This window comes from Somniosus microcephalus, chromosome 3 (genome assembly GCF_052327205.1).
Source record: "Somniosus microcephalus isolate GS21.2 chromosome 3, FLI_Smic_1.0, whole genome shotgun sequence".
Classification (NCBI taxonomy): domain Eukaryota; kingdom Metazoa; phylum Chordata; class Chondrichthyes; order Squaliformes; family Somniosidae; genus Somniosus; species Somniosus microcephalus.
In genome coordinates, this window is record NC_140989.1 from 188,759,956 (window position 1) to 188,784,955 (window position 25,000).

At 49.8% G+C, this 25,000-nt stretch overlaps 1 protein-coding gene across 5 annotated transcripts in view; it reads left to right on the forward strand.

The window, feature by feature from the left end:
* myo6a (myosin VIa) overlaps nt 1–25,000 on the forward strand; it is a 350,780-nt gene that overhangs the window by 179,508 nt on the left and 146,272 nt on the right. For all 5 annotated transcript variants that reach the window (XR_015077588.1, XM_085982051.1, XM_085982054.1 and 2 more), the window contains 2 exons: nt 15,886–16,015; nt 22,376–22,481. Coding sequence is in view for 4 of the 5 variants with exons in the window: in XM_085982051.1 (XP_085838177.1) it covers nt 15,886–16,015; nt 22,376–22,481 (236 nt within the window). In the remaining variant the exon portion in view is untranslated. The remainder of the gene's footprint in view (nt 1–15,885; nt 16,016–22,375; nt 22,482–25,000) is intronic.

The window sequence follows — 25,000 nt, forward strand, 5'->3', positions numbered from 1 at the left end:
GTTGTGTTTCTGTTGAGAGTTTTGTTACACCTGTTCAGCCCATTGCTCTGGTCTGCCCAGTCTTTAATACTTCTGTGCTCCTGTAGTCATTTGGGGCAGATGTCCATGTTTTTTCTATTAGGCCAAGAGGGCAAGCAGTTAGCCAGCTTGGACTTCTCCACCCTTCGTCAGCAATGTTGAACCAGCCAGTAGAAGAGAATTAATGAGGAGAGACTTAAACACAGGGACCCGAAGTCTCAGCTTAGAAAGGCAGTTAGAATTGTCTTCAAGACTAGGTTTGGCAAAACTTTTGTTCACTGCCAAATATTGCAGTGCAGTGATATCATGAATCCTTCATGGGGTTTGACATGAATCTTGTCATTCATGTGGAAATGACTTATGTAATAATACTGGGCGGCCTGCTGGTGGCGCTGTCCAGGGAGAGTATAAATACTCGGGCATGGGCCCAGCTTGCTCAGGACATTCTTGAACAGGAACTCGTGAAGGACACAATTAGATCTCCATGTTGAAAAACTGAAAAACAGTTGATTAAAGCTTTGTTTAATACTCAGACCAAGTGCCTTGTAGTTTTCTTACATCCGGGTTTATGTGGTCTTGACTTTATTTTGACTGTTAAGCAAATCTTTAAATTGAAAAATGGGTTATTGCGTTGTGGAAACTGTATCCTGAGAAAATTGAGATGAGGCGGTTCTCCATCCAAGTGATCCAGTGGTGTCTGACATTACTGCAGATGGATCACTTCGAGTCCTAACTCTTTCTCTAAACACACTTATCTGTGCCTTTGTTACTTCCAGACTCGGCGATTCCTACCCCACCCCTTCACTCTCCCTTGGTGGTTAAGAAGGCATACGGAATGCTTGCCTTTATTAGCCGTGGCATAGAATACAAGAGCAGGGGGGTTATGCTTCAAATGTATAAAACACTAGTTAGGCCTCAGGTAGAGTACTGCATGCAGTTCTGGTCACCACATTACAGGAAAGAGAGGGTACAGAGGAGATTTACAAGGATGTTGCCGGGAGTAGAGAATCTTTGCTATGAGGAAAGACTGGATAGGCTGGGTCTGTTTTCCTTGGAACAGAGGAGGCTGAGGGGAGACCTTATTGAGGTGTATAAAATTATGAGGGGCCTAGATAAAGTGGATAGAAAGGACCTATTTCTCCTTAGCAGAGAGGTTAAAAACCAGGGGGCACAGATTTAAAGTAATTGATGGAAGGTTTAGAGGGGATTTGAGGGGAAATGTCTTCACCCAGAGGGTTGTGGGGGTCTGGAACTCACTGCCTGAAAGGGTGGTAGAGGCAGGAACCCTAACCACATTTAAAAAGTGCTTGGACGTGCACTTGGGATGCTCTAACCTGCAGGGCTACGGACCAAGAGCTGGGAAGTGGGGTTAGGCTGGATAGCTCTTTGTTGGCCGGCGCGGACACGATGGGCCGAAATGGCCTCTTTCCGTGCTGTAACTTTCTATGATTCTAACACTGCCCAGTGCTTAACTTTCTCTAAACACACTTATCAATGCCTTTGTTACTTCCAGACTCGACTATTCCCACCCCACCCCTCACTCTCCCTTGGCTGGCCTAAAATCATCCACCCTATGTAAACTTGAGCTCATCCAAAACTCTGCTAACTGTATCCTAACTCGCACCAAGTCCTGTCACGCATCAGTCCTGTGCTTGCTGAGCTACATCGCCTCGATTTTCAAATCCTCATCCTTGTTTTCAAATCCCTCGGCCTCGCCCCTCCCTATCTCTGTAACCTCCTCCAGCCCTACAACTCTCTGAAATTGCATCTCTCCTCCAATTCTGGGCTCTTGCGCATTGCCGATTTTAATCACTCCATCATTGGCGGCCGTGCCTTATTCTGCCAAGGCCCTAAGCTTAGAATTCCCTCCCTAAACCTCCCCAACTCTCTACCTCTCTTACTCCTTTAAGACCCTCTTTAAAAATGCCCTCTTCCTGTCCTAATATCTCCTTATATGGCTCGGTTTCAAATTGTGTCTGATAACGCTCCTGTGAAGTACCTTGTGACATTTTACTACGTTAAAGACGCTATATAAATGCAAGTTGCTGTAAATCACAGGTATTCCAGGCTCTCTGTTGCAGCTTTTGATGTTTACTGTGGTTTCACTGCAGCCTGAATATAGCAGCAGTTTGGTCATTGCAGATCAATGAACTATTCATTGGTGAGAAAAATTAGAACCTGACAACAGACCTTGGACACGAGGGTAGATAATTGGCACTAGCCTGAGGCAGGACGTGGCACTGTGGTCAGGGTGGATAACCAACATGCACTTGGAGCAGTTCACCGTTCTATGGAAGGCGAGGTTAGAACCGTTCGTTGGAAGGCGAGGTTAGAACCGTTCCATGGAAGGCGAGGTTAGAACCGTTCCATGGAAGGCGAGGTTAGAACCGTTCCATGGAAGGCGAGGTTAGAACCGTTCCATGGAAGGCGAGTTTAGAACCGTTCCATGGAAGGCGAGGTTAGACCCGTTCCATGGAAGGCGAGGTTAGAACCGTTCCTTGGAAGGCGAGGTTAGAACCGTTCCATGGAAGGCGAGGTTAGAACCGTTCCATGGAAGGCGAGGTTAGAACCGTTCCATGGAAGGCGAGGTTAGAACCGTTCCATGGAAGGCGAGGTTAGAACCGTTCCATGGAAGGCGAGGTTAGAACCGTTCCATGGAAGGCGAGGTTAGAACCGTTCCATGGAAGGCGAGGTTAGAACCGTTCCATGGAAGGCGAGGTTAGAACCGTTCCATGGAAGGCGAGGTTAGAACCGTTCCATGGAAGGCGAGGTTAGAACCGTTCCATGGAAGGCGAGGTTAGAACCGTTCCATGGAAGGCGAGGTTAGAACCGTTCCATGGAAGGCGAGGTTAGAACCGTTCCATGGAAGGCGAGGTTAGAACCGTTCCATGGAAGGCGAGGTTGGAACCGTTCCATGGAAGGCGAGGTTGGAACCGTTCCATGGAAGGCGAGGTTAGAACCGTTCCTTGGAAGGCGAGGTTAGAACCGTTCCATGGAAGGCGAGGTTAGAACCGTTCCATGGAAGGCGAGGTTAGAACCGTTCCTTGGAAGGCGAGGTTAGAACCGTTCCTTGGAAGGCGAGGTTAGAACCGTTCCATGGAAGGCAAGGTTAGAACCGATGCATGGAAGAAAGCCGCCGAGGCATGCAAATTTGATAGCTGATTGAGGAGATGTGGATGGAAGTGTGAGGTTGCCAGGGATTTGTGGAAGAATCGATGGGCAAGTTTTTAAGGCTGAGAGATCAGAGGAAAATAGGCTAATAGTATGAAGAAGGCTGGAAGTACAGTGGAAAGGCCATTGCGGTGGATTGTTACTATCTTGAGATGTTTTGCAAGAGTGATGAGCAGGGGATGGTGGGACTGGTGGCTGACACCCCACTAACTGGCCATTCCAAGGGTTGTCCCACAACCATGGTGATGTCCGGCAACAACTGGTGATGTGCATGGGTGAGGGCGGAGGTGGGAAAAGCAGTTTTGCTGTTTGTGCAATGTTATGAATGTAGTATATTGTAAATTAGGACCTGTGAGGAGACCAAGGTGACTTTGTGCTGGAAATTGTAGCCCTAACTGCGAAGTGCTGGTATCAATGGAAACCGAGTTATACAATGCTGGATACCTAAGGCAGGGCTAGTATGGTCTCTTCTGCCTGGTGAGAGAGAAACTGTTAGAAGTCGTTAGTTGGATTTTTCTTCAGTATCTGCAGAAATTTCAGCATTTAAAAATCCATTGTATTTGACGGTAATGCCTTCTGACCGCTGTTGGGATGGTTGCTTACTTGCTGTGGGCGTTACCAGAGAGTGGTGTGTCGTGGCAGTATCTGCATGGTGTTTATTTTTATTTTTGCATGGGGGTGGGGAGTGTTATGAATGCAGTGTGGACCAGTTGGATTAAGCTAATGGTTTCATTCTTGTGGTTTGAGAACCGTGCCGTACTTGTAGCCCGAAATATCAATGTGCAGCGCCACTGCGTCTATACAGTTTAAAAGAAAAATTGTAGTAATCTCCTGATTCTAGTATTAAAATGCTACGGCCACTGAGGTTGGTTAAGGCCAACAAAAAATGCATTGCTTTCCGTTTTTCCCCCTCCCCCCCCTCCACCTATAGTGTGTGTGTGTCTCAAATGGGCAAAAGCTCACCAGCTTTCAAAAATCTGAATTGGTCCTAAGAAGCTGACGTCTCAAGAGAGAATCAGAATCGTTTAATAGTGGAAACGAGAAGGAACAGAAGGGGAGGCCATTCAGTCCCTCGAGCCTGTTCCGCCATTCAATTAAATCATGGCTGACCTGTATCTTAACCCCATCTACCCACCCCTTGGAATGAGTGACCATAATATGGTTGAATTCCAAATTCAGTTTGAGGGTGAGAGAGTTGGATCTCAAACCAGCGTACTGAGCTTAAATAAAGGAGACTATGAAGGTATAAGAGTAGAATTGACTAAAGTGGACTGGGAAAACCGATTAAAGTGTAAGACGGTACAAGAGCAGTGGTCTACATTCAAGGAGATATTTCACATCTTTCAAGATAAATATATTCCACTGAGGAAAAAGGGGAGTAAAAGAAAAGACAGCAATCCGTGGCTTAGTAAAGTAATAAAGGATAGTACCCGACTGAAAACAAGGGCATAAAAAGTAGCCAAATCTAGTGGGAGGATAGAAGATTGGGAAGCATTTAAAAGCCAGCAAACAACTCAAAGATGAATTAAGAAAGGGAAGATAGATTATGAAAGTAAGCTGGCAAAAAATATAAAAACAGATAGCAAGAGTTTCTACAGCTATATAAAAAGAAAAAGGGTGGCTAAAGTGAACGTTGGTCCCTTAGAGGATGGGACCGGGAAACTAGTGGTGGGGAACATGGAGATGGCAAAGACGCTGAACAAATATTTTGTATCAGTCTTTACAGTAGAGGACACACAAAATATCCCAACAGGGGGCAATGGGGGGGGGGGGAAGGAGCTAAACACGATTAAAATCACTAAGGTGATGGTACTCGGTACTCGGTAAAATAATGGGACTTAAGGCGGATAAATCCCCCGGACCTGAGGGCCTACATCCTAGGGTCTTGAGAGAAGTGGCGGTAGGGATTGTGGATGCATTGGTGATTATTTTCCAAAACTCCCTGGACTCGGGAAAGGTCCCGGCAGATGGGAAAACTGCTAATGTAACACCCTTATTTAAGAAGGGAAGTAGACAAAAAGCCGGAAACTATAGACCAGTTAGCCTAACATCTGTGGTTGGCAAAATGTTGGAGTCCATTATTAAGGAAACAGTAACAGAGCATTTGGATAAACATAATTTAATAGGACAGAGTCAGCATGGTTTTATGAAGGGGAAGTCATGTTTGACAAATTTGCTCGAATTCTTTGAGGACGTAACAAACAGGGTGGATAAAGGGGAACCAGTGGATGTAGTGTATTTGAACTTCCAAAAGGCATTTGACAAGGTTCCACACACAAGATTACTGATCAAGATAAAAAAAATCCGGGATTGGGGGTAATATGCATGGGTGGAAGATTGGCTATCTAACAGAAAACAAAGAGTTGGGATAAATGGTTCGTTCTCGGGCTGGCAATCAGTAACCAGTGGTGTTCCGCAGGGGTCAGTGCTGGGACCCCAACTCTTTACAATCTATATTAACGATTTGGAGGAAGGGACCGAGTGCAACATATCCAAGTTTGCCGACGATACAAAGATGGGAGGGAAAGCAGTGAGTGAGGAGGACATAAAAAACCTTAAAAAGGACATAGACAGGCTAAGTGAGTGGGCAGCGATTTGGCAGATGGAATATAATGTTGGAAAGTGTAAGGTTATGCACTTTGGCAGAAAAAATCAAAGAGCAAGTTATTATCTAAATGGAGAGAAACTGCAAAGGGATCTGGGGGTCCTGGTGCATGAAACACAAAAAGTTAGTATGCAGGTGCAGCAGGTGATCAGGAAGGCCAATGGAATCTTGGCTTTTATTGCAAGGGGGATGGAGTATAAAAACAGGGAAGTCTTGCTTCAGTTATACAGGGTATTGGTGAGGCCACACCTGGAATACTGCGTGCAGTTTTGGTTTCCATATTTAAGAAAAGATATACTTGCTCTTGAGGCAGTTCAGAGAAGGTTCATTCGATTGATTCTGGAGATGAGGGGGTTGACTTATGAGGAAAGGTTGAGTAGGTTGGGCCTCTACTCATTGGCGTTCAGAAGAATGAGAGGCGATCTTATCGAAACATATAAGATTGTGAGGGGGCTTGATCGGGTGGATTCGGTGAGGATGTTTCCACTGATGGGTGAGACTAGAACTAGGGGGCATAATCTTAGAATAAGGGGCTGCCCTTTCAAAACTGAGATGAGGAGAAACTTCTTCACTCAGAGGGTAGTAAATCTATGGAATTTGCTACCCCAGAGAGCTGTGGAAGCTGCAACATTAAATAAATTTAAAACAGAGATAGACAGTTTCCTAGCAGATAAGGGAATTAGGGGTTACGGGGAGAGGGCAGGGAAGTGGACGTGAGTCTAGATTCGGATCAGCCATAATCCTATTGAATGGCGGAGCAGGCCCGAGGGGCTGTATGGCCTACTCCTGCTCCTACTTCTTAAGTTCTTGGTTCCGTAGCTGCCTAACAAAAATCGATCAATCTCGGGTTTGACATTCTCAACTGACCCCCAGCCTCAACAGCTTTTTTGGTGGAGAGTTCCAGATTTCCATTACCCTTTGTGTGAAGAAGTGCTTCCTGACATCACCCCTGAATGGCTCAGCTCTAATTTTAAGGTTATGCCTCCTTGTTCTGGGCTCCCCCACCAGCGGAAATAGTTTCTATCCACCTTATCAACTCCTTTAATCATCTTCAACTGCTCAATTAGTTAACCCCTTAATCTTCAATACACAAGGGAATACAAGCCTGGTCTAGGCAACCTGTCCTCATTATTTAACCCTTTTAACCCCTTGTAGAGCAATTACATGGAAAATGTAACTTAAGCTGCAGGTATACCTAACTTGGAGAAAACAAACATAAGTACATGAGCGCCTGAAGGGGAATCGGACAGAAGGTATTTTCTAGGGGGGAGACAGAAGGTATTTTCTAGGGGAAGGGACAGAGGTATTTTCTAGGAGGAGGAACATTAGGGGGAGGGACCATTAGGGGGATGGACAGAAGGTATTTTCTAGGGGGATGGACAGAAGGTATTTTCTAGGGGGAGGGACATTAGGGGGATGGACAGAGGTATTTTCTAGGGGGAGGGACAGAGGTACTTTCTAGGGGAGGGATATTAGGGAGATTGCACCCTCAGCAAATGGTTATTTTTGCTGCTTTATTTGCTGCATTTTTCAGAACTTCTAAATTTACACGGACGTTCCGGTTCTTTCAGCCGAAGAGGACCTTGTGCTGAATTTTATTGAACATTACTCTATTTGGCACTGGGAATTATTTTTTTGTGGTAGCCACAAGTAATCTATTACCAGGAGACAAAGTTTTTGTTTACTTTTTCAAAACTTTTTTTAATTAAAAAGTTTATGGCTTAATACCAAATAGAGGAGCTAAGCCCCATCTTACATAAGAACATAAGACGTAGGAGCAGGAGTAGGCCATTTGGCCCCTCGAGCCTGCTCCGCCATTCAATAAGATCATGGATGATCTGATCTTGGCCTCAACTCCATTTCCCTGCCCGCTCCCCATAACCCCCGACTCCCTTACCATTCAAAAATCTGTCCATCTGCACCGTAAACATATTCAATGACCCAGCCTCCACAGCTCTCTGGGGAAGAGAATTCCAAAGATTCACGACCCTCTGAGAGAAGAAATTCCTCCTCATTTCCATTTTAAATGGGTGCCCCCTTATTCTGAAATTATGCCCCCTAGTTCTAGATTCCCCCATGAGGGGAAACATCCTCTCGGCATCTACCCTGTCAAGCCCCTTCAGAATCTTATATGTTTCAATAAGATCCCCTCTCATTCTTCTTGCATTTGATGTGTAAGTATTGCAGTCCATGCTATAAGCAGCAAATTTGGAATTGTGTATACCCATACCCCAATACACTAACTGATCGCACATTTCTAGGGTGGGCTTTCCTAAAAAATGTAGGAATCTTTACTTTGACATTGGTGCTTGCTGGTTAATTTGAGCACTTTTACCAACTGATGAATGCAAAAAAAAAACACACTCATACATGCAGAGGTTCAAGAAGAAGGCTCAGCAACACCTTCTTGGGGCAACTTGGGACGGACGACATCTTCCGGCCTAGCCAATGACGTCTACATCTCGAGAATGAATAAAAATAATGTTCTATCTCTAGCTCCTCTCCCTGGTCACTCTTCTCTCCCCCTCCCCCCCACCCCCCCCCCCACAACAGTTCCTCTCTCTAGGCACTCAATTTAACTTGACATCCTTCGCTCGCCCCTGCACCCCAGTATAAGCTGGTAATCTGCTGTCCCTCATTCAACCTTGGGGCCTAGGCAGCTGAAGGCACTGTTGCCTATAAAGGGGCGATAGATAGCAGGACTGCATAAGAGGCTCTGGGCTATGGAGGGGAGCAGGTGCGAACCACACATACAATGTACTTTTCTCCCGTAGTTACCAGCAGCACCTTCCCTGGGGGAGATCAATAGTCGAGGAGAGACTACCAGACAAGGTGTGGGGGGTTGGGGAATTGGCAACCTGAATACAGTGGCAGAATGACTTCAAATAGCAACCATGCTGGGGTAAGAGCGTTGTGGAGAGAAGAGAGTCTGGCAAATCACATTCGACGAGGCCTTTCCCACAAACATTTTCTCTGCTCTCTGGCTGACTCTTCCTGATGTAGAGGGCAAAGGGCAGCCCCGTAGGGTCAGGCCCTAGAGCAAGGAACGCTGTTTTCTGTGCTGAATTTCACCCACAAAAGCTGACATGCAGATTGGGTCTCCAATGTTCTGAGTGCTGTGTGTCAAACGCGGATGACTGGCATGCATTTGCACGTAATACGCAGTTGCAATTTTAAAATTACTGGATTGCTAGCGGGCCTATTGCCCCTGTAATCCACCTCTTCATTATTTCAAACACACACTGTGGTAAACCACTGTTTGTATTCCACTGTGTACATGCCTGGACATGCCTCGGCTGACTCCTCCCACAAGTCCTAGTATAAAGGTGACTGCTCCCCAGCCCTTTGTATTTCTGGACCGGTCGACCACTCGAGGCAGACCTCCATTCTGTTAATAAAAGCCTTTAGTTACTCTCTTAACTCTCAGTCTTTTATGAGTAATTGATAGCGCATCAATTTTATTAACAACATTTTTATAATGGAGAAGATCCTCACACCAGCATGCCTGGACTTAGATCATCGGGAGGCGGACTCATCCACCAAGTTTACTCACTGGCTTAAGTGTTTCGAAAAATTCCTGACCGCCTCTGCAGCAATCAAATCGGACGAGGACAAACTGGATGTCCTGACCTCCAAAGTGAACCACCGAGTGTACTCGGTCATCCAAGACGCGACCTCGTACGCGGACGCTATCAAGCTCCTCAAGGACCAGTACACGCGCCCAGTGAACGAAGTGTACGCCAGGCACCTCCTGGGGAGTCGTAAACAACAACCTGGGGAATCGACCGTGGAATACCTTCAGGCACTGTCTGTGCTTGGCCGGGCCTGTGGTTGTAAGGATGTAAAGGCCGCCGTGTACACAGAGGAACTTATCCGGGACGCTTTTGTAGCGGGCCACAGATCCAATTGCACCCGACAGCGACTGTTGGAGCAGAGTGACCTCGACCTCAACAAGGCCTCTGAACTCGCACTATCATTGGATGCAGCCTACCGGGGCATGGATGCCTACTCCTCTGCACTGTGGACGCCGCGGGGAATGACAGCCTGGGACACGGTAGGACCGCCTCATAGCGCCGTGCTACCCCAGCCACACCCCAGCAACGGCCCAACTACCGCAGCAGTGTCCCAAGGCCAGACAGCAGTGCCCCAAGGCCAGAAATGCTACTTCTGTGGCCAGGCAAAACACCCCAGAACGCGCTGCCCGGCGAAAAACGCGATCTGCTCGGGCTGCGGGAAGAAGGGACACTACGCTAGCGTCTGCAGGGCCAAAGCCACCCCGAACCCCAGCAGCGCCGCGTGTGGTCCATGCGGGCCGCCATCTTGGGCCTCCCCGGCCATGTGCGAACCACCGGTACAGCAGCCATTTTGGACGCCTCCAGCCACATGGGGATCATGGACGCCGCCATCTTGGACGACAGCTGGAACGCAGCAGGCCCCCAACACCGCCTCATCTGATACCCGCAGCGACACACCGACCCCTACGCTGGCATCCGTTACACTGGACCAAGCGAGACCGCACCAGCTGGCCAGTTCCACAATGGACATTAAGGTAAATGGTCACGATACAATCTGCCTTTTTGACTCTGGGAGCACGGAGAGCTTCATCCACCCCGACACGGTGCGGCGTTGCTCTCTCCCAGTCCTGCCTGCGCACCAGCGGATTTCTATGGCCTCCGAGTCCCAGTTGGCGGACATCGGCGGCTACTGCGTGGTGACACTCGTAGTAGACGGGACTGTGTACGATCATTTTAAACTTCTGGTCCTGCCCGACCTCTGCGCTGCCGTCCTGCTGGGGTTAGATTTTCAGTGCCACCTTAAAAGTGTTACGATGGCGTACGGTGGACCCCTACCCCCACTCTCAGTCCGCAGCCAGCAGCTTCCAAATTGCCCGCCGCGCACCAGGTGCAACCTCTCCACACTCCGAGTCACCCCCCCCCCCCCACTGTTTGCTAACCTCACCCCCGACTGTAAGCCCATCGCCACAAAGAGCAGGCGATACAGTGCTGGGGACAGGGTTTTCATTAAAACCGAAGTGGAGCGGCTCCTGAAGGAAGGGATTATTGAGGGCAGCACCAGCCCCTGGCGAGCCCAGGTTGTGGTCGTTAAGACCGGCGAGAAGCAGCGCCTGGTCATCGACTACAGCCAGACAATAAATCGCTACACCCTGCTGGACGCCTACCCACTCCCCCGCATAGCTGATATGGTCAACCAGATCGCGCAGTACCGCGTCTTCTCGACCATTGACCTGAAATCAGCGTACCACCAGCTCCCTATCCGCCCTGAGGACCGCCAGTATACTGCCTTTGAGGCAACCGGCCGCCTCTATCACTTCCTTAGGGTTCCCTTTGGCGTCACCAACTTCCGTCTTCCAAAGGGAGATGGACCGGATGGTAGATCAAAATGCGTTGCAGGCCACTTTCCCATATCTGGACAATGTGACCATCTGCGGCCGTGACTTGCAGGACCATGACGCAAACCTCGAAAAATTCCTCCGCACCGCCCAACTCCTGAACCTGACATATAACAAGGAGAAGTGCATATTCCGCACAAACCGCCTCGCCATCCTTGGCTGTGTTGTGGAACACGGAGTCATCGGCCCCGACCCCGACCGGATGCGTCCCCTTATGGAACTCCCACTGCCTCAAGGCCCTGAAGAGGTGCCTAGGGTTTTTCTCCTATTACGCCCAGTGGGTCCCCTACTATGCGGACAAGGCCCGTCCGCTGATCAAGTCCACCTCTTTTCCCTTGACGGCAGAGGCCCGCTTAGCCTTCCACCGTATCAAGGAGGACATTGCCAAAGCCACCATGCACGCAGTGGACGAATCCATCCCCTTCCAGGTGGAAAGCGACGTGTCCGACTTTGCCCTGGCCGCTACCCTCAATCAGGCGGGGAGACCCGTGGCCTTCTTTTCACGAACCCTCCAAGGCCCGGAGACCAGACACTCCGCTGTTGAGAAGGAGGCCCAGGCGATTGTGGAGGCTGTGCGTCATTGGAGGCACTACCTGGCCGGAAAACGATTTACCCTGCTCACTGACCAGCGTTCAGTTGCTTTCATGTTTAACAACAAGCAGAGGGGCAAAATCAAAAATGACAAGATCTTGAGGTGGAGAATCGAACTTTCCACCTACAATTACGAGATCTTGTACCGGCCCAGGAAGCTCAATGAACCCCCGGATGCGCTATCGCGTGGCACCTGCGCCAGCGCGCAGATCGATAGACTGCGGGCCCTCCACAATGACCTCTGCCACCCGGGGGTCACTAGGTTCTTCCACTTCATCAAGGCCCGCAACCTGCCTTACTCCATTGAGGAGGTCAGGACCATGACCAGGAACTGCCAAGTCTGCGCTGAGTGCAAACCGCACTTTTATAGACCAGACAGGGCCCACCTGATAAAAGCCACTTGCCCCTTCGAGCGCCTGAGCGTTGATTTTAAAGGGCCTCTCCCCTCCTCCGACCGCAATGTGTACTTCCTCAATATTATTGATGAGTACTCCCGTTTCCCGTTCGCCATCCCCTGCCCGGACATGACCAGTGCCACGGTCATTAAATGTCTGAACGACCTCTTCACCCTGTTCGGTTTCCCCAGCTATATCCATAGCGACCGGGGCTCATCGTTTATGAGCGACGAACTCCGTCAGTACCTGCTAACTAGGGGTATTGCCACAAGCAGGACCACCAGTTACAACCCCCGGGGGAATGGACAGGTGGAAAGCGAAAATGCGACAGTTTGGAAGGCCGCCCTGCTTGCCTTAAAGTCTAGGGGCCTTCCAACCTCCCGCTGGCAGGATGTGCTCCCCGATGCGCTCCACTCTATTCGGTCACTGCTCTGCACTGCCACTAACGCCACCCCTCATGAGAAAATGTTTGTCTTCCCAAGGAAGTCCACATCGGGGACATCGCTACCGCCATGGCTGACGTCCCCAGGGCTGGTCCTACTGAGAAGACACGTGAGGACCCATAAAACGGACCCCCTGGTCGAGAGGGTCGACCTCCTCCACGCCAACCCCCAGTATGCTTACATTGCATACCCGGACGGGCGGGAGGACACAGTCTCCATAAGAGACCTTGCACCCTCGGGGGCCGCAGTAACCCACTACTCACTACCACCACCACCCCCCCCCCCCCCCCCCACGATCCGATATCCAGCCCCAGCAGACGGCAGGCCTGGGCCCCGCGACCCGCTCGACATCTACGAGGACGACACGCCTGTGCCACAGCCTACGCAGGACTCGACGCCGGAAGCTCCACTACCCCTGCCGTCGCCACGCCGATCACAGCGGCAGACAAGACCTCCGGAGAGACTCCAATACACTAACTTTTAATACACTTCACCCTGCCGGACTCAATTTTAAACAAGGGGTGAATGTGGTAAACCACTGTTTGTATTCCACTGTGTACATGCCTGGACATGCCTCGGCTGACTCCTCCCACAAGTCCTAGTATAAAGGTGACTGCTCCCCAGCCCTTTGTATTTCTGGACCGGTCGACCACTCGAGGCAGACCTTCATTCTTTTGTTAATAAAAGCCTTTAGTTACTCTCTTAACTCTGTCGTTTGAGTAATTGATAGCGCATCACACACATTGGCTTCTGCCCTTTTAATAAATCCCGTGTCTGTAGGTCTTCATTAAGTTCCTTGTCCTGCTATCATGTTGCTTAATTTTGCTTAATTAGGCCTCTCGAATTTACAGGGCTGTCCCTTGCCATCTACACCAACAAATGACAGCTGGCGAGCAGAGGAAATACAGGAGTTTGTGGCAGTGCCCCCCCTAATGGGATTTGGAGGCACTAGCTAGAACTGCCACAGAGGGCGGCGGAGGCCAGTTCATTAAATATATTCAATAAGGAGTTGGATATATTTCTTAAGGCTAAAGGGATCAAGGGATATGGGGAGAAGGCAGGGACAGGGTACTGAATTTGGATGATCAGCCATGATCTCATTGAATGGCGGAGTAGGCTCGAAGGGCCGAATGGCCTACTCCTACTCCTGCTCCTATCTTCGATGTTTCTATGTAACTGGAAGCACAACTCTCATCATGCTCTGTTTGCCTCCATGGGTTTTTCTTCAGTCCTCCATAAGGTTCCCTTTCATTTATTTTGGGTGCGCGGTCCCTTTAACGGGCTGCGCGGCCTGTTCAAATTCCCCCGCCCGCGCGCATGCAGTTTTTCCTATTGTAAAGCCAGTAAGCGGCCTGCGCGGGAGCGCCCGACGGCGGCGCAGCTTAAAGAGAAGACTGGTCCTCCATCGTTTGCAGCTCTGTACAGTCACACAGCTCTCTCGTATAATGTCCATACCAAACTACAGATATTGCTGAGCAGCTCTTGCACCAGGCCACTCAACTGGGCATGACAACCTGAGAGCATTTCCTTCTGAAAATGTATTGAATGATAAAATGTCCTGTTTAAATGAAGAAACAAGCTAAAGTTATGAACTGCAGTTGGATGGATAGGTACATCACTGTTCACAAGTAAATAATAGCAAATGAAATTCTCAGGAGCTGACCGTATTTCTCGATTGTTAGACGGCAGATGGTTAGCATCCATGACTCGTTTTAAAATAGCGCTTCAAATTTTTTGTTACTCAGGGTTTCAGCCCTAAAATGTTTGATGTAAATTTTCAGCTTAAGTGTGACTTTCTAAAAATGATTCTACGTTTTCATTTAAAGGAGGGACCATGTTGGCAGCACTGACGTGTGGTTGCTGCGGAACGCTGAGTGTCAAATTCCTACGTAACCCACTTACATGCAAAGCCTGCCGGAGACACATTTGGTGCTGGTTTAAAGAGAGAACTTTAATTGCATCCTCGGGAAAAGAAGCTGCGTTTTCTGAAGTCACAACGCTTTCCATGCCAGTTTTTTTTTTTGTTAACTCCTCTGTTTCACCCCAGAAGATCTTTGTGTCCGTTTCTCTGGATCATTAGTCCAGGCCTCTGGATTACTAGTCCAGTAACATAACCACTATGCTACCGTTCCCCGTGGGCTGGCCCAACCAATGACAAAGGGGGATTCCATTTACGCACAGCATAATAGGAATCCCCTAAAAAACACACCATCACAGCACTGAAATAAAAATAAATAATCACATGTTGAATCAATTTAATTAAACATTTAAAATAAAAAACTAATTTAAAAAAAAATTTAAACATTTTTAACCAGGTCAAAATTGACCTAAACTAATTTTAAATGTAAGTGAATGTTTAAACAATTTTTTAAAAATGTTTATTTTAACATTTATTTAAACCCTTATGTTGGTAAAAGAAAGCCCTACGCAGCGTCGGGCTTTCTTTTACCAGGTGCAAGGGGTTGGTGGGTATTCGCCGGGCAGTAGTTGGGCAAATAGCCCGATCCTGCACCAGCGAAAGTGAATTTTCAGCGGATGTGGGCGATTTGTCAAGGAGAAACTTGACAGATGGCAAGTTCCGGGTTTTCGAGCGTGCGTAGCGCTCGTGGAAACCCAGAACCTGCGGGGCACTTACGACAGCATTGTGCGTACACCATCATAGGCCTAGGAAAATCTGGGCCAATATTTCATACTTGGGATCTGCTGTTCAGAAGCAGTCTGGGAGCTGACATTTTGTATAGAATGCCTCTTTTGAATGACATCTTGGAGTTTTATTACATTGACCTGATGAAGGAGTAATGGTGCTGAGGGCAGCAAGCCCTATTTATTCTATCGCATGAGGGGGGAGATCTGTGCAAAATGCCTACTCCCTGGGTACCTTTAACTAGCAGTATAACATGGTAACAAGGGTGGGTGGGGGGACGGGGGTGGTTGGAAAAACTCCAGTAAACTTGCAGATATCTCCTGTTGTAATATTGAGAGATTATGATTCAACTGAGTGGCACTTATTTCCCTTTTCAAAGCAAAATTTTACTTTAGTATTCAATTATGGCCAAGTTACTGAACAGCATTGTTTTTTTGGAACTTTACATCCATGTTTCAAATGTTCTAAAATTGTGTCTTGTAGGAATTTTAACTTCCATTTTAACGAAGGAAGACTTGCTGGATTCATCGAGTCCTGTAAGCTGGAAGCCAATACTTGAGTGAATTTTCAGCATAATTCATGTGCCTTATTCTCCGTTACCTTTGCAGACTTATGTAGCCAACATCCTGATAGCAGTGAACCCGTACTACGATATACCCAAACTGTACTCATCAGACTCCATCCAAAAGTACAAAGGGAGGTCTTTGGGCACCATGCCACCACATGTCTATGCTATTGGTGAGTAGTTTTATGTGCCCCCTGACATTGGATTGAGACCCATGACTTGTGCTACGTTTTGAGGTAGTTTCTTCTTCAAATTTTCGTGTAACATCATCAGAGTTTTGAAGAACGGTGCAGTATTGTATAATTTAAAACCACAAAGTATTTTATGTGTTGGCTCCTTCCTGCCCCCACAAGCCAAATTCTGTGCGTGGGTAAAGGATCAGCCAGCCTCAGCTTGGTGTCCATCTCTTGTAGTTGAAAGGTGGTTGGGGAATAACTCTTGCCCTGGTTTTCCTTTTCTCCCTTTTGGACAGAGGTTGTTGAGCCCCTTTCCTCCCCCCCCCCCCCCCCCCCCCCCCCCAACCATTCAGTCCCTTCCCCTTATGACCCAGCAGAGGCCAGGATCTTACGTTGTAGGGATCTCGGGTTATTGGTCCAATGTGAGGCATCAGCATGTCCCCCTAATGTTGTATTACCTTCATAAAGTGTCACCCCCTTCAAAAATAATGGGCCAGAAATTCCAGGCCAGAAGCGTGAGTACGGTCGGGTTACTCACGCATCTGGCCGTTGGAAATGCCGGCGTTCAGCAGGAACAGCGCATGCGGGGAGCGCCGGCATTTCCAGACCCGAGGTCTATTCACAGCGCGTGCGACTGCACAGGCAGCGCTTGCGCAGTGAACTTTGTAGATTTCACTGATGGATTCAGTGAGGGTAAGTCCCTAGAACCTACACGTGAAAAAAGCAAGTGTAAAGTTGTTCATTGGCTGGGGAAGGAGATATATTTTATGGAGGAGCTTATGAAATGCAATATTTAGGTTTGGGAAAGGGAGGGAAGTTATTTTAAGAAATTTTAAGTAAGTTTTAAACTTTTTTTTTTTAAACGGGTTTTCAGAACGGTAGGTAGAAGGAGCAATTGTGGCTGTGTGAATGGAATGTGAGAATGAGTTATGTATGTATGTCCACATATATTCCTTTACGTATATGTATGTATGTTTTATATTCCTTTACTAATGTGTATGAATGTATATTTTTAATTATGATTTTCCAATAAGTTACTTTCTCTAAGTCATAATTAAATAATACATTCATACACATAAGTAAAGGAATATATACATAACACGCAAAGGAATATATACAGACATACATACTTTCAGAAGCTCCACGATAAGAAATATCTTCCTCCGCAGCCTCTGGAGCAACTGTACCCATGCTTTTTTCATGTGTAAGTTGTAATGACTGGACCTCACTGAAAGCATTAATGAAAGCGGCGAATTATACTGCGCACAGCGCTGCCTGTGCAGTCGCACGCGTTCTGCCTCTGAACCCCTTCGTTCAGAGGACAGGAAATGCCGGTTTTCCCCACATGCACTGTGCATGCTGAAAACCGGCATTTCATCCGGCCAGATGCGTAAGTACCCCCGACCGTACTAGCGCATTTGGAAGGGAATTACTGGGCCAACATTTTACATGTCAATAAAATAAAAAATTTAACAATTGCACGACTTGCCCCCTCGCATCTGCGACTGAGGGTCCAAGGAGGTGCATTGCGCAAGAGGTCATCATCGTACGTATCCTCACACTGTTCCCTTTGGGGAACTGTATGAAGTGGTGGAAGGATTTATGGCCGTGATTAACGCTCATTCCGTGACCGTAACCATCTTTGAACCAGCCATTAGGGTGGTTAGTCCTATGGCGGGAGGGTTTTACGGGCTCCCACAACCCATCTGAGGGGGGGGGGCCACCAACACCCACGGACGCAAGTATCCCGCTGGATGTCCACCCAGAATTTAAAGTTGGAGCTCCGACTCCACTTGCCAGGACTGTCTGGAGTGGGGTTCAAAACCCTACTCCTTCTGGCCCAGCGGCGGGGATGCTTACTGCTACGCAAAAGGCCCACTCCGCACAAAAGGTGACACCCATACGTTTCCTGCGCCTTTTCCCTCCCCGTGACTGGAGCCCTATGCTGCCATTTCACGTTGCTAATTGGATTGGGCCTTTGTCATAGCGGTAGGATCCCCGCCGCTGGGCCAGATCAGGGTAGGGTTTCGAACCCCGCTCCAGACAGTCCCGGCAAGTGGAGTCGGAGCTCCGGCTCTAAATTCTGGGTTGACATCCAGTGGGATATTTGCGTCCGTGGGTGTGGGTGGCCCCCCCTCCTTGTATAGCTTGTGGGAGCCCGTAAAACCCTCCCGCCATAGGACTAACCGCCCTAATGGCTGGTTCAAAGATGGTTACGGTCACGGAATGAGCGTTAATCATGGCCATAAATCCTTCCACCACTTCATACAGTTCCCCAAAGAGAACAGTGTGAAGACACGTATGACGACGACATTGCTAAATAAATAAATGGAATTAAAAAAATTCTTTTAGGGCTTTTAAAAGTCTTTAAATTGCTTTAATTCTCTTTAAAACTACTTCAGATTACTCAAAATAATGTAAACATTTTAAAAAGTTTATAAAAGTTACCAAAATCTTCAAAAAACTTCCAAAAACCTATTTAAACTGCTGCTTTGCATGTAAAAATCCTTAGCAGCTTGACAGAAACATTGGGGGCGTGTCCAGTGAAACTGAGACCTCAAGGGGCGTGTCTCACTTACACTGCACGCTCCTGGCTTCGCGCTGGCTGCACTCCTGGGCGGCGTGACGTCATACGCTGCCCGGGAATGTGCTTTCTATTTCTGCAAGTTCAGGCGTCCCAGAAGCTGATTGGCACGAGCGCGGGGTAAGTGCAAATACGGGGCTTGCACGCGCTGCAAGCCCCGTTCTGGAATTTCTGGGCCAATGACTAAACTATTCATGGTACAGAATTTGTCAATCACTGCACTATTTGCCCAAACACAGTTAAATTAACACGCTGCTATTTTACAGTACTGCTTTGAGACTGGAGATAGTAGAATATTGTTGATTTGATAACTATATCCGAATAACTTTTGTTAAGGCAGTAGGTATGCAACTTAAATGTTGAACTGACCAGGATAATTCTACAGAGTTTTAGTGCACATCTTTGCAAGGTCTTAAAGAGCATGTATGTATAGCATTTTTACTCTATAATAGTTTTGTGGAGTAGCCGAACACTTGGTTGGGCGCATTTACACTATATAGGAATAGGAGTAGGCCATTCAGCCCCGCGAGGCTGCTCCACCATTCAATGAGACCATGGCTGATCTGCGACCTAACTCCATATACCCACCTTTGGCCCATATCCCTTAATACCTTTAGTTAACAAAATGCAATCAATCTCCGACTTAAAATTAACGATTAATCTAGCATCAATTGCCATTTGCGGAAGAGAGTTCCAAACTTCTCCCACCCTTTCTGTGTAGAAGTGTTTCCTAATTTCACTCCTGAAAGGCCTGGCTCTGATTTTTAGACTATGCCCCCCAGTCCGAGAATCCCCAACCAGCAGAAATAGTTTCTCTCTATCTACCCTATCTGTTCTCCTTAATAACTTAAAAACTTCGATCCGATCACCCCTTAACCTTCTAAATTCTAGGGAATACAACCCTAATTTGTGTTAATCTCTTCTCGTAACTTAACCCTTGGAGTCTGGGTATCATTCTGGTAAACCTATGCTGCACTCCCTCCAAGGCCAATATATCCTTCTTAAGGTGTGGTGCCCAGAACTGTTCACAGTGCTCCAGGTGTGGTCTAACCAGGGTTTTGTACAGCTGCAGCATAACTTCTACCCCCTTGTACTCTAGCCCTCTAGATAGAAAGGCCAACATTCCATTAGCTGTTTTGATTATTTTCTGTACCTGCTCATGACATTTTAATGATCTATGTACCTGGACCTCCCAAGTCTCTTTGGACATCCACTGTTTTTAGCTTTTAGTACCCTGTTCTATCCTTTTTAGGTCCAAAGTGGATGACCTTGCATTTGCCTACATTGAAATCCATTTGCCACAGTTTTGCCCATTCACTTAATCTGTTGATATCCCTTTGTAATTTTATGCTTTCATCTACACTGCCCACACTGCCGCCTATCTTTGTGTCATCGTCAAATTTGGATATATAACTTTCTATGCCATTATCTCAGTCGTTAATAAATATTATGAATAGTTGAGGCCCCAACACACATCCCTGCAGGACGATAGCACAATACTGCAGATGCTGGAAATCCGACCTCACCATCCTTGGCCTCTTGGATTGTTCCACGGAAGCTCAATGTAAACTTGAGGAACAGCACCTCATCTTCCGATTAGGCACTTTGCAGCCTTCCGGACTAAATATCGAGTTCAACAATTTCAGATCATAACCTCGGCCCTTATTACTTTTTTATTTATAATTTTTTCCACCCCTTTGTTTTGGGTCTTCCTTCCCCCCCCCCCCCCCCCCCCTTCCTTTTGTTTCTCTCTCCCACCTGGCAGCTATCTCCTATCCTGCCGGTACACTTCACACCTAATCTCAGCTGTCTTTTGTCTCCACTGGCCTATTAGCATCTCGTCTGGTTTCGAATACCTTTTATTGTCTCTTTTACTTCTTTTGTTCGATCGCAGCCCTGCCTTCCATCTATTTTCTTTTCTTTCCAGTTTTGAAGAAGGGTTTCGACCCGAAACGTCAACTCAAATTTCTCTCCACGGATGTTGCCTGACCTGCTGAGTTTTTCCAGCAATTTCTGTTATTACAGATCCCTGCAGGACACCTAGTCACATCCTGCCAATTTGATTAACTACCCATTATCCCTACTGCCTGTCTCCTGTCGCTCAGCCAATTTCCTAACCAGGTCAATAATTTGCCCTCAATTCTGTGAGCTTCAACCTTAGTTAACAGTCTCTTATGAGGGACTTTACCAAATGCCTTCTGGAAGTCCATATAAATAACATCCATAGACATTCCCCTGTCCACTACTTTAGTCACCTCCTGAAAAAATTCGATCAAGTTTGTCAGGCATGACCTGCCTTTCACAAATCCATGCTGGCTCCCTGATCAACTGAAAATTTTTCAGTTATTCAGTCACCCTATCCTCAATTATAGACTCAAGCAATTTCCCACAACAATTGTTAGGCTAACTGGTCTATAATTCCCTGGTTTCCATCTCTCACCATTCTTAAATAGCGGAGTGACATGCGCAATTTCCAATCTAAAGGAACGGTTCCTGAATCGACAGAACTTTGGAAGATTATAGTTTGGGCACCTGCAATGTGCTCACCTACTTCCTTTGTAACTCTTGGATGGAAACCATCTTGCCCTGGGAATTTGTCACTCTTCAGTGCCATTATTTTCTTCATTACTGTTGTTTTACTTCTGTTAATTTTATTGAGCCCCTGTCCCTGATTAATATTCATTTCCTTGGGATTTCCGGCATGCTATCCTCTTCCTCTACTGTAAATACTGCCGCAAAGTAATTATTCAACATGTCTGCCATTTCTTTCTTATCATTGACAATATCACCACTTTCAGTTTTTAAGGGGCAACATTGCTCCTGATTACCTCTTTTTCCGAATGTATTTGTAAAACTTCTTTGTGTTGATTTTGATATCCCTTACAAGTTTTTTTTCATACTCCCTTTTTGTAGCTCTTACTATCTGTTTTGTGACCCTTTGCTGTTCTTTGTATCTTTCACATTCGCCAGGATCTGTGCAATTTTTTGCATTTTTGTATGCTTTTTCTTAGTTTTATGCTGTCCCTTACCTCTTTCATCGTTGGAGCTGTTTTTTTTTGACAAGTAGAGCTCTTGCCCCTTTGGTATAAACTGGTTCTGTATCACGTTAAATTCTTTTTTGAACATCTCCCACTGATCTTCTGTCGTTTTACCCATTAACAGATTTGCCCAGTTTACTGTGGACAGTCTCTGCCTCATCCCGTCGAAGACGGCCTTACCTAAATCTAGAATCTTAGCTGTTTCATGTTTCTCTTTCAAACGCTACTATGAATTAGATCATGTTATGATTGATATTGGATAAATGTTTACACACAGTTAGGTTTAACTCTGAGAATTCCTCCAAATGATGTCCATGAACCCAGAAGAATTCTCAAGATATTATTGCAGGATTCATCAACTCACCAAAAGGTTACTTGGCTTTGCAGAACTGAGGTTCTTTGCTGCAGTTGAAAGGGTTTAAGTTGCATTACTGGACGGCAATTTTGACCATAAATGATTGATTGATTCAAAGCTGGCCTTTAAACTGAAAAATACATTTCTGCAAAGAGCTCATTTTCTTCCAATGAATATTGCACAATTCTCGAAATAGTTTTATTTGTAGTCCTTAACTAATGGAGATAATGTGTTATAATTTTGCTCAAAGGAAAATGCATCCTTTGTGATGAATTTTTTCAAATTTCACAGATTTAAAGTTAGATCTTAGAATGTGGTCTCTGATTTCTCTAAAAACTGCCTTTACGTATCTTTAACTCTATTTTTAATCCCAACTCCAGCTGATAAAGCTTACCGTGATATGAAGGTGCATAAATTAAGCCAGTCCATCATTGTATCGGGAGAATCGGGTGCTGGCAAAACGGAAAACACTAAGTTTGTTCTTCGGTATGTAAAAATCTAATGGCAGATTTGACTGGACTCTCGCGCTCCGCCTCGCGCTCCGCCTCTCGCTCTCGCGCTCCGCCTCTCGCTCTCGCGCTCCGCCTCTCGCTCTCGCGCTCCGCCTCGCGCTCCGCCTCTCGCTCTCGCGCTCCGCCTCTCGCTCTCGCGCTCCGCCTCTCGCTCTCGCGCTCCGCCTCTCGCTCTCGCGCTCCGCCTCTCGCTCTCGCGCTCCGCCTCTCGCTCTCGCGCTCCGCCTCTCGCTCTCGCGCTCCGCCTCTCGCTCTCGCGCTCCGCCTCTCGCTCTCGCGCTCCGCCTCTCGCTCTCGCGCTCCGCCTCTCGCTCTCGCGCTCCGCCTCTCGCTCTCTCGCTCCGCCTCTCGCTCTCGCGCTCCGCCTCTCGCGCTCCGCCTCTCCCTCTCGCGCTCCGCCTCTCCCTCTCGCGCTCCGCCTCTCCCTCTCGCGCTCCGCCTCTCCCTCTCGCGCTCCGCCTCTCCCTCTCGCGCTCCGCCTCTCCCTCTCGCGCTCCGCCTCTCCCTCTCGCGCTCCGCCTCTCCCTCTCGCGCTCCGCCTCTCCCTCTCGCGCTCCGCCTCTCCCTCTCGCGCTCCGCCTCTCCCTCTCGCGCTCCGCCTCTCCCTCTCGCGCTCCGCCTCTCCCTCTCGCGCTCCGCCTCTCCCTCTCGCGCTCCGCCTCTCCCTCTCGCGCTCCGCCTCTCCCTCTCGCGCTCCGCCTCTCCCTCTCGCGCTCCGCCTCTCCCTCTCGCGCTCCGCCTCTCCCTCTCGCGCTCCGCCTCTCCCTCTCGCGCTCCGCCTCTCCCTCTCGCGCTCCGCCTCTCCCTCTCGCGCTCCGCCTCTCCCTCTCGCGCTCCGCCTCTCCCTCTCGCGCTCCGCCTCTCCCTCTCGCGCTCCGCCTCTCCCTCTCGCGCTCCGCCTCTCCCTCTCGCGCTCCGCCTCTCCCTCTCGCGCTCCGCCTCTCCCTCTCGCGCTCCGCCTCTCCCTCTCGCGCTCCGCCTCTCCCTCTCGCGCTCCGCCTCTCCCTCTCGCCCTCCGCCTCGCCCTCTCGCCCTCCGCCTCGCCCTCTCGCCCTCCGCCTCGCCCTCTCGCCCTCCGCCTCGCCCTCTCGCCCTCCGCCTCGCCCTCTCGCCCTCCGCCTCGCCCTCTCGCCCTCCGCCTCGCCCTCTCGCCCTCCGCCTCGCCCTCTCGCCCTCCGCCTCGCCCTCTCGCCCTCCGCCTCGCCCTCTCGCCCTCCGCCTCGCCCTCTCGCCCTCCCTCTCGCCCTCCGCCTCTCCCTCTCGCCCTCCGCCTCTCCCTCTCGCCCTCCGCCTCTCCCTCTCGCCCTCCGCCTCTCCCTCTCGCCCTCCGCCTCTCCCTCTCGCCCTCCGCCTCTCGCCCTCTCGCCCTCCGCCTCTCGCCCTCCGCCTCTCGCCCTCCGCCTCTCGCCCTCCGCCTCTCGCCCTCCGCCTCTCGCCCTCCGCCTCTCGCCCTCCGCCTCTCGCCCTCCGCCTCTCGCCCTCCGCCTCTCGCCCTCCGCCTCTCGCCCTCCGCCTCTCGCCCTCCGCCTCTCGCCCTCCGCCTCTCGCCCTCCGCCTCGCCCTCTCGCCCTCCGCCTCGCCCTCCGCCTCGCCCTCTCGCCCTCCGCCTCGCCCTCTCGCCCTCCGCCTCGCCCTCTCGCCCTCCGCCTCGCCCTCTCGCCCTCCGCCTCGCCCTCTCGCCCTCCGCCTCGCCCTCTCGCCCTCCGCCTCGCCCTCTCGCCCTCCGCCTCGCCCTCTCGCCCTCCGCCTCGCCCTCTCGCCCTCCGCCTCGCCCTCTCGCCCTCCGCCTCGCCCTCTCGCCCTCCGCCTCGCCCTCTCGCCCTCCGCCTCGCCCTCTCGCCCTCCGCCTCGCCCTCTCGCCCTCCGCCTCGCCCTCTCGCCCTCCGCCTCGCCCTCTCGCCCTCCGCCTCGCCCTCCGCCTCGCCCTCTCGCCCTCCGCCTCGCCCTCTCGCCCTCCGCCTCGCCCTCTCGCCCTCCGCCTCGCCCTCTCGCCCTCCGCCTCGCCCTCTCGCCCTCCGCCTCGCCCTCTCGCCCTCCGCCTCGCCCTCTCGCCCTCCGCCTCGCCCTCTCGCCCTCCGCCTCGCCCTCTCGCCCTCTCGCCCTCCGCCTCGCCCTCTCGCCCTCCGCCTCGCCCTCTCGCCCTCCGCCTCGCCCTCTCGCCCTCCGCCTCGCCCTCCGCCTCGCCCTCCGCCTCGCCGCCTCGCCCTCCGCCTCTCCGCCTCGCCCTCCGCCTCTCCCTCTCGCCCTCCGCCTCGCCCTCCGCCTCGCCCTCCGCCTCGCCCTCTCGCCCTCCGCCTCGCCCTCCGCCTCGCCCTCCGCCTCTCCCTCTCGCCCTCCGCCTCTCCCTCTCGCCCTCCCTCTCGCCCTCCGCCTCTCCCTCTCGCCCTCCGCCTCTCCCTCTCGCCCTCCGCCTCGCCCTCTCGCCCTCCCTCTCGCCCTCCGCCTCGCCCTCTCGCCCTCCGCCTCGCCCTCTCGCCCTCCGCCTCGCCCTCT